Source organism: Pelodiscus sinensis, unplaced genomic scaffold, assembly GCF_049634645.1.
Source record: "Pelodiscus sinensis isolate JC-2024 unplaced genomic scaffold, ASM4963464v1 ctg212, whole genome shotgun sequence".
In the NCBI taxonomy this organism is placed as follows: Eukaryota; Metazoa; Chordata; order Testudines; family Trionychidae; genus Pelodiscus; species Pelodiscus sinensis.
This window is the reverse complement of record NW_027465810.1, coordinates 89,016-105,525: the sequence shown is the minus strand read 5'-3', so window position 1 is coordinate 105,525 and position 16,510 is coordinate 89,016. Positions and strand designations below refer to the sequence as shown.

The following is a 16,510-nucleotide window of genomic DNA, read 5'->3' as shown; positions in this document are numbered from 1 at the left end:
TTAATTGTTGAGAGAGATGGACCCCCAGGGCCCCGTGGTCCCCCCCCACTCCCAACTCTCCTGCCGCCACAGCCAGCCTCCTGGGCCCAGGCCCCCCTTCCACAGCTCAGCCCCAGCCGGCTGTCCCTGCCGTGGGTCTGGGGGCAGGCGGGCTGGCAGGGGAGGCGCAGAGCTGACGCTGCCCTGGCCGGGCAGGACTCGCGCTTCGAGCTGTGGGAGAACGGGACGCTGCGCATCAACAGCGTGGAGGTGTACGACGGCACCGTGTACAAGTGTGTGAGCAGCACCCCGGCCGGCAGCATCGAGGGACAGGCCCGTGTGCACGTCCTGGGTAGGCCGGGCTGCTGCCCCGGGCACCCCCACCCTCCCCTCCCGGCCCCTTGGCTCTCCAGCCTGCTTGGGAATGTGGGGAGAGGGCAGCGGGGGGGGGTCGGTTACCTTGGGTTACCCCGGGGTCAGGGAATGCCAGGGGGTCGGGTCACTGTGGGAAGTGGGGGGGCAGTTATCTGCTGGGGAGGGGGGTGTGGAACGCGGGGGGGCGATTACTTGGGGGGGGAGGTTACCCGCGGGGGAGGGGGCGTGGAGCGTGCGGGGGGGTGGTTACCTGCGGGGGGAAGGGGGTTGTGGAGCATGCGTGTGCGGGGGGGGAGCGGTTACCCGCGGGCGGGGCTGTGGAGCGCGCGGGGGGGGGGGCGGTTACCCGCGGGGGGGGTTGTGGAGCGCGCGCGGGGGGGGGGCGGTTGAGCGCGCGTGGGGGGGGGCGGTTACCCACGGGGGGAGGGGGTGTGGAGCGTGCGGGGGGGGTTGTGGAGCGCGCGCGGGGGGGCGGTTACCCGCGGGGGGGGTTGTGGAGCGCGCATGGGGGGGGCGGTTACCCACGGGGGGAGGGGTTGTGGAGCGTGCGTGGGGGGGGCGGTTACCCGCGGGGGGGGTTGTGGAGCGCGCGCGGGGGGGGGGCGGTTACCCGCGGGGGGGGTTGTGGAGCGCGCGCGGGGGGGCGGTTACCCGCGGGGGGGGGTTGTGGAGCGCGCGCGGGGGGGGGCGGTTACCCGCGGGGGGGGTTGTGGAGCGCGCGCGGGGGGGCGGTTACCCGTGGGGGGGGTTGTGGAGCGCGCATGGGGGGGGCGGTTACCCACGGGGGGAGGGGTTGTGGAGCGTGTGGGGGGGGTTGTGGAGCGCGCATGGGGGGGGCGGTTACCCACGGGGGGAGGGGGCGTGGAGCGCGCGGGGGGGGTGTGGAGCGTGCGGGGGGGGGTTACCCCGGCTCCCTGGGCTGACCGCCCCGTCTGGGTTGGTTTCAGAGAAGCTGAAGTTCACGCCGCCCCCGCAGCCCCTGCAGTGCCTGGAGCTGGACAAGGAGGCGACCGTGTCCTGCTCGGCCACGGGGCGCGAGAAGCCCGCCGTGCACTGGGTCAGACCAGGTATGGGGAGGGGCTGCCTGGCCCCTCCGTGGAGCTCGCTCTCCTCAGGGCGCAAGAGCCTCCTTCACCAGGTGTCAGGCCACGGCCGCGCCGCCCGTGGCCTCCCCCTCCCCCTCCCCCCCCCAGTTCTGGCCACGCCCCCTGCCACGTTGCGTGGCTGCAGCGTAACCCAGTTCCTGCCCTGCAGACGGGAGCAGGCTGCCGGCCCACGTCCGCCTCGGCGCCGGCTCCCTGCACTTCCACAAGGTCAGCCGGAGCGACGCCGGCAACTACACCTGCATCGCCGCCAACAGCCCCCAGGGCGAGATCCGCGCCAGCGTGCAGCTGGCCGTGGCAGGTGAGTGCCGCAGCCTCGGCTCCGCCCCCGCGCCCAGGAGGGGGGGTGCTGCCTGGGCGCCTCCCCGCAGCCCTCTGGCCCCGGGGAAGGCCACGGATCCGGGCCCCTCGTGCCTGCGGCCCGCTGCAGCGTCGGAGCCTCCGCCCGTCAGCTGAGCTGTTTGCCCAGCTCAAAGCCACCAGACCAGGGCCCGAGTCACCTGAAACAGCCTCTTGTGTGGCCCCTGCGCCCCGCCCCCCTTCCCTCTGCCCCCCAGCGCCCCCCGCACCCCTGAAACAGCGCTCTTGTGTGGCCCCTGCGCCCAGCCCCCCTTCCCTCTGCCCCCCAGCGCCCCCCGCACCCCTGAAACAGCGCTCTTGTGTGGCCCCTGCGCCCAGCCCCCCTTCCCTCTGCCCCCCAGCGCCCCCCGCACCCCTGAAACAGCGCTCTTGTGTGGCCCCTGCGCCCCGCCCCCCTTCCCTCTGCCCCCCAGCGCCCCCTGCACCCCTGAAACAGCGCTCTTGTGTGGCCCCTGCGCCCCGCCCCCCTTCCCTCTGCCCCCCAGTGCCCCCCGCACCCCTGAAACAGCGCTCTTGTGTGGCCCCTGCGCCCCGCCCCCCTTCCCTCTGCCCCCCAGCGCCCCCTGCACCCCTGAAACAGCGCTCTTGTGTGGCCCCTGCGCCCAGCCCCCCTTCCCTCTGCCCCCCAGTGCCCCCCGCACCCCTGAAACAGCGCTCTTGTGTGGCCCCTGCGCCCGGCCCCCCTTCCCTCTGCCCCCCAGTGCCCCCCGCACCCCTGAAACAGCGCTCTTGTGTGGCCCCTGCGCCCAGCCCCCTTCCCTCTGCCCCCCAGCGCCCCCCGCACCCCTGAAACAGCGCTCTTGTGTGGCCCCCGCGCCCGGCCCCCCTTCCCTCTGCCCCCCAGCGCCCCCCGCACCCCTGAAACAGCGCTCTTGTGTGGCCCCTGCGCCCCGCCCCCCCTTCCCTCTGCCCCCCAGCGCCCCCCGCACCCCTGAAACAGCGCTCTTGTGTGGCCCCCGCGCCCAGCCCCCCTTCCCTCTGCCCCCCAGCGCCCCCTGCACCCCTGAAACAGCGCTCTTGTGTGGCCCCTGCGCCCCGCCCCCCCCTTCCCTCTGCCCCCCAGCGCCCCCCGCACCCCTGAAACAGCGCTCTTGTGTGGCCCCTGCGCCCGGCCCCCCTTCCCTCTGCCCCCCAGCGCCCCCCGCACCCCTGAAACAGCGCTCTTGTGTGGCCCCTGCGCCCCGCCCCCCCTTCCCTCTGCCCCCCAGCGCCCCCCGCACCCCTGAAACAGCGCTCTTGTGTGGCCCCTGCGCCCAGCCCCCCTTCCCTCTGCCCCCCAGCGCCCCCCGCACCCCTGAAACAGCGCTCTTGTGTGGCCCCTGCGCCCAGCCCCCCTTCCCTCTGCCCCCCAGTGCCCCCCGCACCCCTGAAACAGCGCTCTTGTGTGGCCCCTGCGCCCAGCCCCCCTTCCCTCTGCCCCCCAGCGCCCCCCGCACCCCTGAAACAGCGCTCTTGTGTGGCCCCTGCGCCCAGCCCCCCTTCCCTCTGCCCCCCAGTGCCCCCCGCACCCCTGAAACAGCGCTCTTGTGTGGCCCCTGCGCCCAGCCCCCCTTCCCTCTGCCCTCCAGCGCCCCCTGCACCCCTGAAACAGCGCTCTTGTGTGGCCCCTGCGCCCAGCCCCCCTTCCCTCTGCCCCCCAGCGCCCCCCCGCACCCCTGAAACAGCGCTCTTGTGTGGCCCCTGCGCCCAGCCCCCCTTCCCTCTGCCCCCCAGCGCCCCCCGCACCCCTGAAACAGCGCTCTTGTGTGGCCCCTGCGCCCAGCCCCCTTCCCTCTGCCCCCCAGCGCCCCCCGCACCCCTGAAACAGCGCTCTTGTGTGGCCCCTGCGCCCAGCCCCCCTTCCCTCTGCCCCCCAGCGCCCCCTGCACCCCTGAAACAGCGCTCTTGTGTGGCCCCTGCGCCCAGCCCCCCTTCCCTTTGCCCCCCAGCACCCCCTGCACTCGGCCCCCCCACCCCTGAAACAGCGCTCTTGTGTGGGCCCTGCGCCCGGCCCCCCTTCCCTCTGCCCCCCAGCACCCCCTGCACCCGGCCCCCCCCACCCCTGAAACAGCGCTCTTCTGTGGGTCCTGCGCTTGGCTTCCCTGCCCCCCCTGCCCCCCTGCACCCTCTGCGCCTGGCTTCCCTGCCCCCCTGCACCCTCTGTGCCTGGCTTCCCTGCCCCCCAGTGCCCCCCTGCACCCGGCCCCTGTTCCCCCTGCACCCTCCTGCACCCAGCTCCCCTTCCCCCTGCCCTCCAGCGCCCTCCTGCACCCGGCCCCTGTTCCCCCCCACACCCTCCTGCGCCCGGCTCCCCTTCCCCGTGCCCCCCTGAGCCCGGCTCCCCTGCCCCCCAGCGCCCCCCCATGCGTGCCTCCCCACCCCACCCCTGCCTGCGCCCGGCCCTGTCCTGCCTTGCCTGTCTCTCTCCCCGCCCCGGGCAGGCTGCCGCCAGCGCTGGGCCAGTGCCATCCGAGCACTCACCTGCACTGCTAGTGTCACCAAGTGGGGGGAGTCCCCGGGCCCTGCACCCCCAGCTGCAGGGCGAGGGGACTCTCAGGCGGCAGATAGAAGAGAAGGGTTATTCGTTGACGGGGACACAGCGTCGCACAGATGTGTTGTGACAGGGACCAGGAGCCGTCAGTACAGCCTGTCTTGGGGAAAAGGAGGCCCAGAGCCAGGACTCTGCCCGGCCCCCCAAGCCAGCTAGACTCCCCCCTCCCTCGCCAGTCGAAAAACGAACTCACGCCCAGCAACTGGTCCCCGCCCTCTAGGCAGCCCCCCCCCCGCCCGTCCTGTGTTACGTGCTGTCACCCCGTCGTCCGGCTGGGATGGAGCGAACGTCCTTCCCCAGCGAGCGGCGCCCGGCCCCCCTCGTCCAGACTGCGCCCAGGGAACGTGCCTCACTCGCACTCACACAGCACACAGGCTCCGCTGCGTCCCAGCTGGCTGCCCCCGCAAGCCCCACTGGCTGCCCCCAGTGCCCGGGCGCGGTGCTGGTGGCAGGGCAGCCCAGCTCGGGAAGGGCACGTGTTGGCGCTGAGCGGCTGTGCTCTCTCCCCAGTTTACGTCACCTTCAGGCTGGAGCCGGAGCACACGACGGTGTACCAGGGGCACACGGCCGTGCTGCAGTGCCAAGCCGAGGGCGACCCGCTGCCCCACATCCAGTGGAAGGGGAAGGAGCGGATTCTGGAGCCCAGCAAGCTCCAGCCCAGGTACACAGCGGGCGGGGGAGGCCGGGCGGAGCGTATCGGCGCCCGGGGAGGGCCGGGGAGGCCGGGCGGCGCGTGTCGGCGGGCGGGGGAGGCCGGGCGGCGCGTGTCGGCGGGCGGGGGAGGCCGGGCGGCGCGTGTCGGCGGGCCGGGGAGGCCGGGGAGGCCGGGCAGCGCGTGTCGGCGGGCCGGGGAGGCCGGGCGGCACGTGTCGGCGGGCCGGGGAGGCCGGGCGGCGCGTGTCGGCGGGCCGGGGAGGCCGGGCGGCGCGTGTCGGCGGGCCGGGGAGGCCGGGCGGCGCGTGTCGGCGGGCCGGGGAGGCCGGGCGGCGCGTGTCGGCGGGCCGGGGAGGCCGGGCGGCGCGTGTCGGCGGGCCGGGGAGGCCGGGCGGCGCGTGTCGGCGGGCGGGGGAGGCCGGGCGGCGCGTGTCGGCGGGCCGGGGAGGCCGGGCGGCGCGTGTCGGCGGGCCGGGGAGGCCGGGCGGCGCGTGTCGGCGGGCCGGGGAGGCCGGGCGGCGCGTGTCGGCGGGCCGGGGAGGCCGGGCGGCGCGTGTCGGCGGGCCGGGGAGGGCCGGGCGGCGCGTGTCGGCGGGCCGGGGAGGGCCGGGCGGCGCGTGTCGGCGGGCCGGGGAGGGCCGGGCGGCGCGTGTCGGCGGGCCGGGGAGGGCCGGGCGGCGCGTGTCGGCGGGCCGGGGAGGCCGGGCGGCGCGTGTCGGCGGGCCGGGGAGGGCCGGGCGGCGCGTGTCGGCGGGCCGGGGAGGGCCGGGCGGCGCGTGTCGGCGGGCCGGGGAGGGCCGGGCGGCGCGTGTCGGCGGGCCGGGGAGGGCCGGGCGGCGCGTGTCGGCGGGCCGGGGAGGGCCGGGCGGCGCGTGTCGGCGGGCCGGGGAGGGCCGGGCGGCGCGTGTCGGCGGGCCGGGGAGGGCCGGGGAGGCCGGGCGGCGCGTGTCGGCGCCCGGGGAGGGCCGGGGAGGCCGGGCGGCGCGTGTCGGCGCCCGGGGAGGGCCGGGGAGGCCGGGCGGCGCGTGTCGGCGCCCGGGGAGGGCCGGGGAGGCCGGGCGGCGCGTCTCGGCGCCCGGGGAGGGCCGGGGAGGGGGCCTAGCTAGCTACAGGGGCCTCGGGCCGGCGCAGCAGAGGGCAGTGGCGGGGAGGCCAGGGAGAGCGAGGCCGTCGAGCAGGGCCGAGGCGCCTGTGCCGGTATTCTCTGTGCGCCGGGCGCTTGTGCGGCTGTTCAGGAGGGATGCCCGCGCCGCCCAGCTGAGCAGCGAGCACCCACAGCTCAGTGTGTCTCTGCTGGTGGTGCACTTTCACACGTGCCTCGGTGCACCCTAAAAATTATTCTGCACGTGGGTGGGAAAGATTAGCAGGAACACGGAGGGTGCCTGAGCCGTTCCTCAGCAGCAGGTGAGTGCATGCCCCCTGCATGCCTGCCCCAGCGGATACCCCACCAGGTCGCATTCGTGCCCCTTGCTGGGCCGCGGCTCGGCACCCGGCCCCTCCCGACCACACCAGAAACACCCCCCGTTGGGGGGGGCAGAGAATTCCCACCCTCTCTCCCTGCCACCCCGGCTGAGCGCTGCCGCGGGGGGGGGGTCTGTCGTTCCCAGGATGCAGATCATGCCCAACGGCTCCCTGGTGATCGCTGACGTCACGGCGGACGACTCCGGGCGCTACACGTGTATCGCCGGCAACAGCTGCAACATCAAGCACCGCGAGGCCATGCTCTACGTCGTGGGTAGGAGCCGCCCCGCCCGGGCCTGGACGGGCCCCTCTGTGCCCTCGGGGAGGGGCAGCTGTGCCTGAAGCCCAGTGGGGGCAGGCGCCGGAACCTGGGGCGGGAGTGGGCAGGGAGGGGCTCCTGATGGCAGCGCGCGGAGGCCTTGGGGCCCTGTGCCCACTCAGAGCAAAGAGCAGCCCCCCCCCCCAAGTGTCCGGTTCCAGCCACAGGCTCCCACACCCTTCCCAGGGCTCCTTCTCCCCCTGCCCGTGTGCGCCCCCCCCATCCCGCCCAGCCCGGGGGGCTCCCCTAGCCACACCCTGCCCAGCCGGGAGCTCCCCAGGCCGTGCCCCGCCCCGCCCAGCCAGGCAGCATGCTCAGCCGTGCAGGGCGCTGTGATCTGACGCTGCGTCGCTCGGCCCCCAGACAAGCCGGCTGTGGAGGGGGACGAGGCCCCCGGCAGCCCCACCCCCTACAAGATGATCCAGACCATCGGGCTGTCGGTGGGGGCGGCCGTCGCCTACATCATCATCGTGCTGGGCCTCATGTTCTACTGCAAGAAGCGGCGGCAGGCCAAGCGGCTGCAGAAGCCGCCGGAGGGCGAGGCGCCCGAGATGGAGTGTCTGAACGGTATGGCCGGGGGGCGTGGTCTGCCAGCCTCGCCTGGGGGCAGCATTGGCTGCCAGGTGCCGTCGCTCAGCCAGCCAGCAGCAGCTGGGGCCGGTCCCCAGCTCGGAGCCGGGCCATGGGCGGATGCAGCACCCTCTGGTGGGCAAGGACTGAGCCCTGCCCCGTCCACCGGCCTGCGTCCCGAGCGCCCTGGGGCGGTAGCTCGGCGCTGGTTCCCGGTGAGCAGTGGGGCTGCGCGGGGCCCAGGCCAGGCGCCCGAGGGCTGCTGAGCGGTGGCCCAGCGGAGCCTCGCGGGGGGGGGGGGCCTGCTCTCGGGCCCCAGTGGGCAGTGACGGCCGCTCTCCCCGCCCTAGGGGGCGCTTTGCTGCAGAACGGGCAGACCACGGCCGAGATCCAGGAGGAAGTGGCGCTGAGCGACCTGGGCGGCGGCTCGACCGCGAGCAAGAGGCACAGCGCCACTGACAAGATGCACTTCCCCCGCGCCCACCTGCAGAGCATCACGACGCTGGGTACGGCCCCCGGGCTGCCCCCTCGCTGCCCCCAGCCCACGCCCCGGGCTGCCCTCAGCCTCAACCCACGCCCCGGGCTGCCCCCTCGCTGCCCCCAGCCCACGCCCCGGGCTGCCCCCTTGCTGCCCCCAGCCCACGCCCCGGGCTGCCCTCAGCCTCAACCCACGCCCCGGGCTGCCCCCTCGCTGCCCCCTCGCTGCCCCGGGCTGCCCCCTCGCTGCCCCCAGCCCACGCCCCGGGCTGCCCCCTCGCTGCCCCCAGCCCACGCCCCGGGCTGCCCTCAGCCTCAACCCACGCCCCGGGCTGCCCCCTCGCTGCCCCGGGCTGCCCCCTCGCTGCCCCCAGCCCACGCCCCGGGCTGCCCCCTCGCTGCCCCGGGCTGCCCCCTCGCTGCCCCCAGCCCACGCCCCGGGCTGCCCCCTCGCTGCCCCCAGCCCACGCCCCGGGCTGCCCCCTCGCTGCCCCCTCGCTGCCCCCAGCCCACGCCCCGGGCTGCCCTCAGCCTCAACCCACGCCCCGGGCTGCCCCCTCGCTGCCCCGGGCTGCCCCCTCGCTGCCCCGGGCTGCCCCCTCGCTGCCCCGGGCTGCCCCCTCGCTGCCCCCTCGCTGCCCCCTCGCTGCCCCCTCGCTGCCCCGGGCTGCCCCCTCGCTGCCCCCTCGCTGCCCCCAGCCCACGCCCCGGGCTGCCCTCAGCCTCAACCCACGCCCCCTCGCTGCCCCCTCGCTGCCCCGGGCTGCCCCCTCGCTGCCCCCGGGCTGCCCCCTCGCTGCCCCCTCGCTGCCCCCTCGCTGCCCCCTCGCTGCCCCCTCGCTGCCCCGGGCTGCCCCGGGCTGCCCCGGGCTGCCCCCTCGCTGCCCCGGGCTGCCCCCTCGCTGCCCCGGGCTGCCCCCTCGCTGCCCCCTCGCTGCCCCGGGCTGCCCCCTCGCTGCCCCGGGCTGCCCCCTCGCTGCCCCGGGCTGCCCCCAGCCCCTGGCACTCCCCGGCAGCCGCCGACCCGCTGCCCTCTGCCTGCAGGGAAGGGGGAGTTCGGGGAGGTGTTCCTGGCCAAGGCCACAGGCCTGCCGGAGGGTGAGGCGGAGGCGCTGGTGCTGGTGAAGAGCCTGCAGGCACGAGACGAGCAGCTGCAGCTGGACTTCCGGCGGGAGGCGGAGATGTTCGGCAAACTGAGCCACCCCAACGTGGGCCGGCTGCTGGGCCTGTGCCGCGAGGCAGAGCCCCACTACATGGTGCTGGAGTACGGGGATCTGGTAAGGGGCTGCTCCGGGCAGAGCCAGGGCCCCTCGCTGCAGCTCTCGCCTGCTGTCCAGGGGGCTGGTGCCCCCGAGCTGCACTGACGTGATTCCCGCCCTCCAGGGGGACCTGAAGCAGTTCCTGAGGATCTCCAAGAGCAAGGATGAGACGCTCAAGTCTCAGCCCCTCAGCAACAAGCACAAGGTAAGGGGGGGCAGTGCCAGTCTGCCCAGCTGTGGGCCCCCCCTCCCCAGGACGGCCCGGAGCCGGCAGGCCTGGCTCACGTCTCTCGTGGCAGGTGTCCATGTGCAGCCAGGTGGCCCTGGGGATGGAGCATCTGTCCAACGGCAGGTTTGTGCACAAGGACCTGGCGGCCCGCAACTGCCTGGTGAGCGCCCAGCGGCAGGTCAAGGTCTCGGCCCTGAGCCTCAGCAAGGACGTGTACCACAGGTAGGGGGGGCGGGGGCGGGGCCGTGTACCACAGGTAGGGGGGGCGGGGGCGGGGCCGTGTCCCACAGGTGGGGGGGGCGGGGGCGGGGCCGTGTCCCACAGGTAGGGGGGGCGGGGCCGTGTACCACAGGTAGGGGGGGCGGGGGCGGGGCCGTGTACCACAGGTAGGGGGGGCGGGGGCGGCGGGGGCGGGGCCGTGTCCCACAGGTGGGGGGGGCGGGGCCGTGCACCACAGGTGGGGGGGGCGGGGGCGGGGCCGTGCACCACAGGTGGGGGGGGCGGGGCCGTGCACCACAGGTGGGGGGGGGCGGGGGCGGGGCGGCCCCGGCCCTGGGCGGCACCTGGCCTGACGCCCTCTCGCCCGCAGCGAGTACTACCACTTCCGCCAGGCCTGGGTCCCGCTGCGCTGGATGCCCCCCGAGGCCGTGCTGGAGGACGAGTTCTCCACCAAGTCGGACGTCTGGGCCTTCGGCGTGCTCGTGTGGGAGGTCTTCACGCACGGCGAGCTGCCCCACGGCCCGCTGCCCGACGACGAGGTGCTGGCAGGTAGGCGGGGCCTTCTCTCCCGCTCCGGGGGGGCTGGAGCAGCGGGGTCGCCCTGGGATCCGTGCGCCGCCTCAGCCCCGGACGGTTCTCCAGGCCCCGCACACGGGCTCCAGAGCGCTGCAGGGGTGGAGCAGCACCCACCCCGTGGGCCCTCACTGCCTCTGGGGGGTCGCCGTCCTGCCCCGGCCTCCCCCGGCCCTCGCTGCCTCTGGGGGGTCGACGTCCTGCCCCGGCCTCCCCCGGCCCTCGCTGCCTCTGGGGGGTCGACGTCCTGCCCCGGCCTCCCCCGGCCCTCGCTGCCTCTGGGGGGTCGACGTCCTGCCCCGGCCTCCCCCGGCCCTCGCTGCCTCTGGGGGGTCGACGTCCTGCCCCGGCCTCCCCCGGCCCTCGCTGCCTCTGGGGGGTCGACGTCCTGCCCCGGCCTCCCCCGGCCCTCGCTGCCTCTGGGGGGTCGACGTCCTGCCCCGGCCTCCCCCGGCCCTCGCTGCCTCTGGGGGGTCGACGTCCTGCCCCGGCCTCCCCCGGCCCTCGCTGCCCCTGCGGGAGGGGTCGACGTCCTGCCCCGGCCTCCCCCGGCCCTCGCTGCCCCTGCGGGAGGGGTCGACGTCCTGCCCCGGCCTCCCCCGGCCCTCGCTGCCCCTGGGGGGGTCGACGGCCTGCCCCGGCCTCCCCCGGCCCTCGCTGCCCCTGGGGGGTCGACGCCCTGCCCCGGCCTCCCCCGGCCCTCGCTGCCCCTGGGGGGTCGACGCCCTGCCCCGGCCTCCCCCGGCCCTCGCTGCCCCTGGGGGGTCGACGCCCTGCCCCGGCCTCCCCCGGCCCTCGCTGCCTCTGGGGAGGTCGACGTCCTGCCCCGGCCTCCCCCGGCCCTCGCTGCCTCTGGGGGGGTCGACGTCCTGCCCCGGCCTCCCCCGGCCCTCGCTGCCTCTGGGGGGTCGACGTCCTGCCCCGGCCTCCCCCGGCCCTCGCTGCCTCTGGGGGGTCGACGTCCTGCCCCGGCCTCCCCCGGCCCTCGCTGCCTCTGGGGGGTCGACGTCCTGCCCCGGCCTCCCCCGGCCCTCGCTGCCTCTGGGGGGTCGACGTCCTGCCCCGGCCTCCCCCGGCCCTCGCTGCCTCTGGGGGGTCGACGTCCTGCCCCGGCCTCCCCCGGCCCTCGCTGCCCCTGCGGGAGGGGTCGACGTCCTGCCCCGGCCTCCCCCGGCCCTCGCTGCCCCTGCGGGAGGGGTCGACGTCCTGCCCCGGCCTCCCCCGGCCCTCGCTGCCCCTGCGGGAGGGGTCGACGTCCTGCCCCGGCCTCCCCCGGCCCTCGCTGCCCCTGCGGGAGGGGTCGACGTCCTGCCCCGGCCTCCCCCGGCCCTCGCTGCCCCTGCGGGAGGGGTCGACGTCCTGCCCCGGCCTCCCCCGGCCCTCGCTGCCCCTGGGGGGTCGACGCCCTGCCCCGGCCTCCCCCGGCCCTCGCTGCCTCTGGGGGGTCGACGCCCTGCCCCGGCCTCCCCCGGCCCTCGCTGCCCCTGCGGGAGGGGTCGACGTCCTGCCCCGGCCTCCCCCGGCCCTCGCTGCCTCTGGGGGGTCGACGTCCTGCCCCGGCCTCCCCCGGCCCTCGCTGCCCCTGCGGGAGGGGTCGACGTCCTGCCCCGGCCTCCCCCGGCCCTCGCTGCCCCTGCGGGAGGGGTCGACGTCCTGCCCCGGCCTCCCCCGGCCCTCGCTGCCCCTGGGGGGTCGACGTCCTGCCCCGGCCTCCCCCGGCCCTCGCTGCCCCTGGGGGGTCGACGTCCTGCCCCGGCCTCCCCCGGCCCTCGCTGCCCCTGGGGGGTCGACGTCCTGTCCCGGCCTCCCCCGGCCCTCGCTGCCTCTGGGGGGTCGACGTCCTGCCCCGGCCTCCCCCGGCCCTCGCTGCCCCTGCGGGAGGGGTCGACGTCCTGCCCCAGCCTCCCCCGGCCCTCGCTGCCTCTGGGGGGTCGACGTCCTGCCCCGGCCTCCCCCGGCCCTCGCTGCCCCTGGGGGGGTCGACGTCCTGCCCCGGCCTCCCCCGGCCCTCGCTGCCTCTGGGGGGTCGACGTCCTGCCCCGGCCTCCCCCGGCCCTCGCTGCCTCTGGGGGGGTCGACGTCCTGCCCCGGCCTCCCCCGGCCCTCGCTGCCTCTGGGGGGGTCGACGTCCTGCCCCGGCCTCCCCCGGCCCTCGCTGCCTCTGGGGGGGTCGACGTCCTGCCCCGGCCTCCCCCGGCCCTCGCTGCCTCTGGGGGGGTCGACGTCCTGCCCCGGCCTCCCCCGGCCCTCGCTGCCTCTGGGGGGTCGACGTCCTGCCCCGGCCTCCCCCGGCCCTCGCTGCCTCTGGGGGGGTCGACGTCCTGCCCCGGCCTCCCCCGGCCCTCGCTGCCTCTGGGGGGGTCGACGTCCTGCCCCGGCCTCCCCCGGCCCTCGCTGCCTCTGGGGGGGTCGACGTCCTGCCCCGGCCTCCCCCGGCCCTCGCTGCCTCTGGGGGGTCGACGTCCTGCCCCGGCCTCCCCCGGCCCTCGCTGCCTCTGGGGGGTCGACGTCCTGCCCCGGCCTCCCCCGGCCCTCGCTGCCTCTGGGGGGTCGACGCCCTGCCCCGGCCTCCCCCGGCCCTCGCTGCCCCTGCGGGAGGGGTCGACGCCCTGCCCCGGCCTCCCCCGGCCCTCGCTGCCCCTGCGGGAGGGGTCGACGTCCTGCCCCGGCCTCCCCCGGCCCTCGCTGCCCCTGCGGGAGGGGTCGACGTCCTGCCCCGGCCTCCCCCGGCCCTCGCTGCCCCTGCGGGAGGGGTCGACGTCCTGCCCCGGCCTCCCCCGGCCCTCGCTGCCCCTGCGGGAGGGGTCGACGTCCTGCCCCGGCCTCCCCCGGCCCTCGCTGCCCCTGGGGGGGCGACGCCCTGCCCCGGCCTCCCCCGGCCCTCGCTGCCTCTGGGGGGTCGACGCCCTGCCCCGGCCTCCCCCGGCCCTCGCTGCCCCTGCGGGAGGGGTCGACGTCCTGCCCCGGCCTCCCCCGGCCCTCGCTGCCCCTGCGGGAGGGGTCGACGTCCTGCCCCGGCCTCCCCCGGCCCTCGCTGCCCCTGCGGGAGGGGTCGACGTCCTGCCCCGGCCTCCCCCGGCCCTCGCTGCCCCTGCGGGAGGGGTCGACGTCCTGCCCCGGCCTCCCCCGGCCCTCGCTGCCCCTGGGGGGTCGACGTCCTGCCCCGGCCTCCCCCGGCCCTCGCTGCCCCTGGGGGGTCGACGTCCTGCCCCGGCCTCCCCCGGCCCTCGCTGCCCCTGGGGGGTCGACGTCCTGTCCCGGCCTCCCCCGGCCCTCGCTGCCTCTGGGGGGGTCGACGTCCTGCCCCGGTCTCCCCCGGCCCTCGCTGCCCCTGCGGGAGGGGTCGACGTCCTGCCCCGGCCTCCCCCGGCCCTCGCTGCCTCTGGGGGGTCGACGTCCTGCCCCGGCCTCCCCCGGCCCTCGCTGCCCCTGGGGGGGTCGACGTCCTGCCCCGGCCTCCCCCGGCCCTCGCTGCCTCTGGGGGGTCGACGTCCTGCCCCGGCCTCCCCCGGCCCTCGCTGCCTCTGGGGGGGTCGACGTCCTGCCCCGGCCTCCCCCGGCCCTCGCTGCCCCTGGGGGGTCGACGTCCTGCCCCGGCCTCCCCCGGCCCTCGCTGCCCCTGGGGGGTCGACGTCCTACCCCGGCCTCCCCCGGCCCTCGCTGCCTCTGGGGGGGTCGACGTCCTGCCCCGGCCTCCCCCGGCCCTCGCTGCCTCTGGGGGGGTCGACGTCCTGCCCCGGCCTCCCCCGGCCCTCGCTGCCTCTGGGGGGTCGACGTCCTGCCCCGGCCTCCCCCGGCCCTCGCTGCCTCTGGGGGGGTCGACGTCCTGCCCCGGCCTCCCCCGGCCCTCGCTGCCTCTGGGGGGGTCGACGTCCTGCCCCGGCCTCCCCCGGCCCTCGCTGCCTCTGGGGGGGTCGACGTCCTGCCCCGGCCTCCCCCGGCCCTCGCTGCCTCTGGGGGGGTCGACGTCCTGCCCCGGCCTCCCCCGGCCCTCGCTGCCTCTGGGGGGGTCGACGTCCTGCCCCGGCCTCCCCCGGCCCTCGCTGCCTCTGGGGGGGTCGACGTCCTGCCCCGGCCTCCCCCGGCCCTCGCTGCCTCTGGGGGGGTCGACGTCCTGCCCCGGCCTCCCCCGGCCCTCGCTGCCTCTGGGGGGGTCGACGTCCTGCCCCGGCCTCCCCCGGCCCTCGCTGCCTCTGAGGGGGTCGACGTCCTGCCCCGGCCTCCCCCGGCCCTCGCTGCCTCTGGGGGGGTCGACGTCCTGCCCCGGCCTCCCCCGGCCCTCGCTGCCTCTGGGGGGGTCGACGTCCTGCCCCGGCCTCCCCCGGCCCTCGCTGCCTCTGGGGGGGTCGACGTCCTGCCCCGGCCTCCCCCGGCCCTCGCTGCCTCTGGGGGGTCGACGTCCTGCCCCGGCCTCCCCCGGCCCTCGCTGCCTCTGGGGGGTCGACGTCCTGCCCCGGCCTCCCCCGGCCCTCGCTGCCTCTGGGGGGTCGACGTCCTGCCCCGGCCTCCCCCGGCCCTCGCTGCCCCTGGGGGGTCGACGTCCTGCCCCGGCCTCCCCCGGCCCTCGCTGCCTCTGGGGGGGTCGACGTCCTGCCCCGGCCTCCCCCGGCCCTCGCTGCCTCTGGGGGGTCGACGTCCTGCCCCGGCCTCCCCCGGCCCTCGCTGCCTCTGGGGGGGTCGACGTCCTGCCCCGGCCTCCCCCGGCCCTCGCTGCCTCTGGGGGGTCGACATCCTGCCCCGGCCTCCCCCGGCCCTCGCTGCCTCTGGGGGGTCGACGTCCTGCCCCGGCCTCCCCCGGCCCTCGCTGCCTCTGGGGGGTCGACGTCCTGCCCCGGCCTCCCCCGGCCCTCGCTGCCTCTGGGGGGTCGACGTCCTGCCCCGGCCTCCCCCGGCCCTCGCTGCCTCTGGGGGGTCGACGCCCTGCCCCGGCCTCCCCCGGCCCTCGCTGCCCCTGCGGGAGGGGTCGACGTCCTGCCCCAGGCCCCCCCGGCCCTCACTGCCCCTGGGGGAGGGGTCGACGTCCTGCCCCAGGCCCCCCGGCCCTCGCTGCCCCTGGGGGGCGGAGGAGGGTTAACACCCTGCCCCGGGCTCTCCTGGCCCTGCCGGCTGCCTGCCCGGGCTCTGCGGTCCCTCACCACAGGCTTTTGCTGCTCCTGCAGGGCTGCGGGCGGGGAAGATGAAGCTGCCCCACCCCGAGGGCTGCCCTTCCAGGCTCTACAAGCTGATGCAGCGCTGCTGGGCCCCCAGCCCCAAGGAGCGCCCCTCCTTCAGCGAGCTCGCCACCGCGCTGGGCGACGGCCCGTCCGACAGCACAGCCTGAGCCGGCCGCTCGCTGGGGGCGGGGGAGCCGGGCTCCGGAGCCGGACCGGGCCTGGGCCGCGCGGAGCCCAGCGGGACCGACACGGCAGGACTGGACGCTGGCGGCCTCCCCCAGGCCCTACCTCGCCCCCCGTGGGGCTCCAGCCAGCCTGTAGCACGGGGGCCCTGCAGCCCCGGCCACCCAGCCCAGTCCCCGGGGGGCTGGAGCCTGCCCTGCAGCCCCTGCTCAGCTGAGCTGCCCTGTGCAATGCAGCCCCGCCCCCTGTGCCCGTCCCTGCCTGCGGGGAGCTGGGGCTGGCTGCTCCCCAGGCACGGCCCTGCCGGCTGCACGGAGCCTGGGTGTTTACTCAGCAGCTCCGCCCTGCGGCCCGCCCGCCCGCGCCAGCCCCAGCATCGCCCGGCGGCCGCCCGCAGCGGAACCCCAAGTGCCTGGCGTGGGAAGGGGGTTCTCACTCGCTCTCCTCGCCCTCTGCTGCCTTCTTTTGTACGACCCCGCGGCGCGCCCGCTGCTCCCTGCCGGCCGTGGGGCTGGGCCCGGCTCCCGCCCAGAGGTTTTTTACACACTACTCTCAATAAAGAACCCTTTTTGTAGCCGCCGGCCTCCGCCTCCTTCCTGCCGCCAGAGGTGGGCAGGTCCTGCGCCGGCTCTGCAGGGTCGCAGTCTGGGTGCCGGCTGGCTGCCTTCCCGGAGCGGGCAGGGGGGACACGGCAGGAGGGGGCTCGCGGGCCCGCCGCACTAGGGAGCAGGGCCGGGGAGCCGGGGGAGAGCTCAGAGCTGTGTGTTCTGGTGAAAAGCAGGAACCCGAGATGCTGCTGTGGAGCCAGGCCCAGCCTGCAGCCCCTGCCGGGGTCCCCGGCTCCACTGGCCAGCCCCAAACTCCCCCCGTCCATGCTCTGCACCCACAGCCCCCGGCGGCTCAGTGCTGGGCCCTGGCCTGGCATGTTCCAGCGCCCTGGGCACGGGGAGCGAGGCCGCGTCTGGGGCTCAAGGTGGGCTCTGCGGGGAGGGGGAGGGTAAAGGGGCAGGCAGCAGGGGGAGGGGGATGAGCTCTAAGCAGGGGGGCCGAGTCCATCCCTGGCCAT

At 77.5% G+C, this 16,510-nt stretch overlaps 1 protein-coding gene across 1 annotated transcript; it reads left to right on the top strand.

The window, feature by feature from the left end:
* Positions 1 to 147: 147 nt before the first annotated feature.
* Positions 148 to 16,018, top strand: LOC142823429 (inactive tyrosine-protein kinase 7-like; the record flags this gene model as incomplete). The annotated part of the gene is made up of 12 exons (XM_075914477.1): positions 148 to 331; positions 1,302 to 1,421; positions 1,609 to 1,758; positions 4,858 to 5,008; positions 6,609 to 6,736; positions 7,145 to 7,348; positions 7,702 to 7,857; positions 8,873 to 9,105; positions 9,212 to 9,292; positions 9,387 to 9,538; positions 9,906 to 10,084; positions 15,268 to 16,018. Coding segments are annotated over 12 exons (1,899 nt in total), but the record flags the coding sequence as incomplete, so codon positions are not given.
* Positions 16,019 to 16,510: the final 492 nt, after the last annotated feature.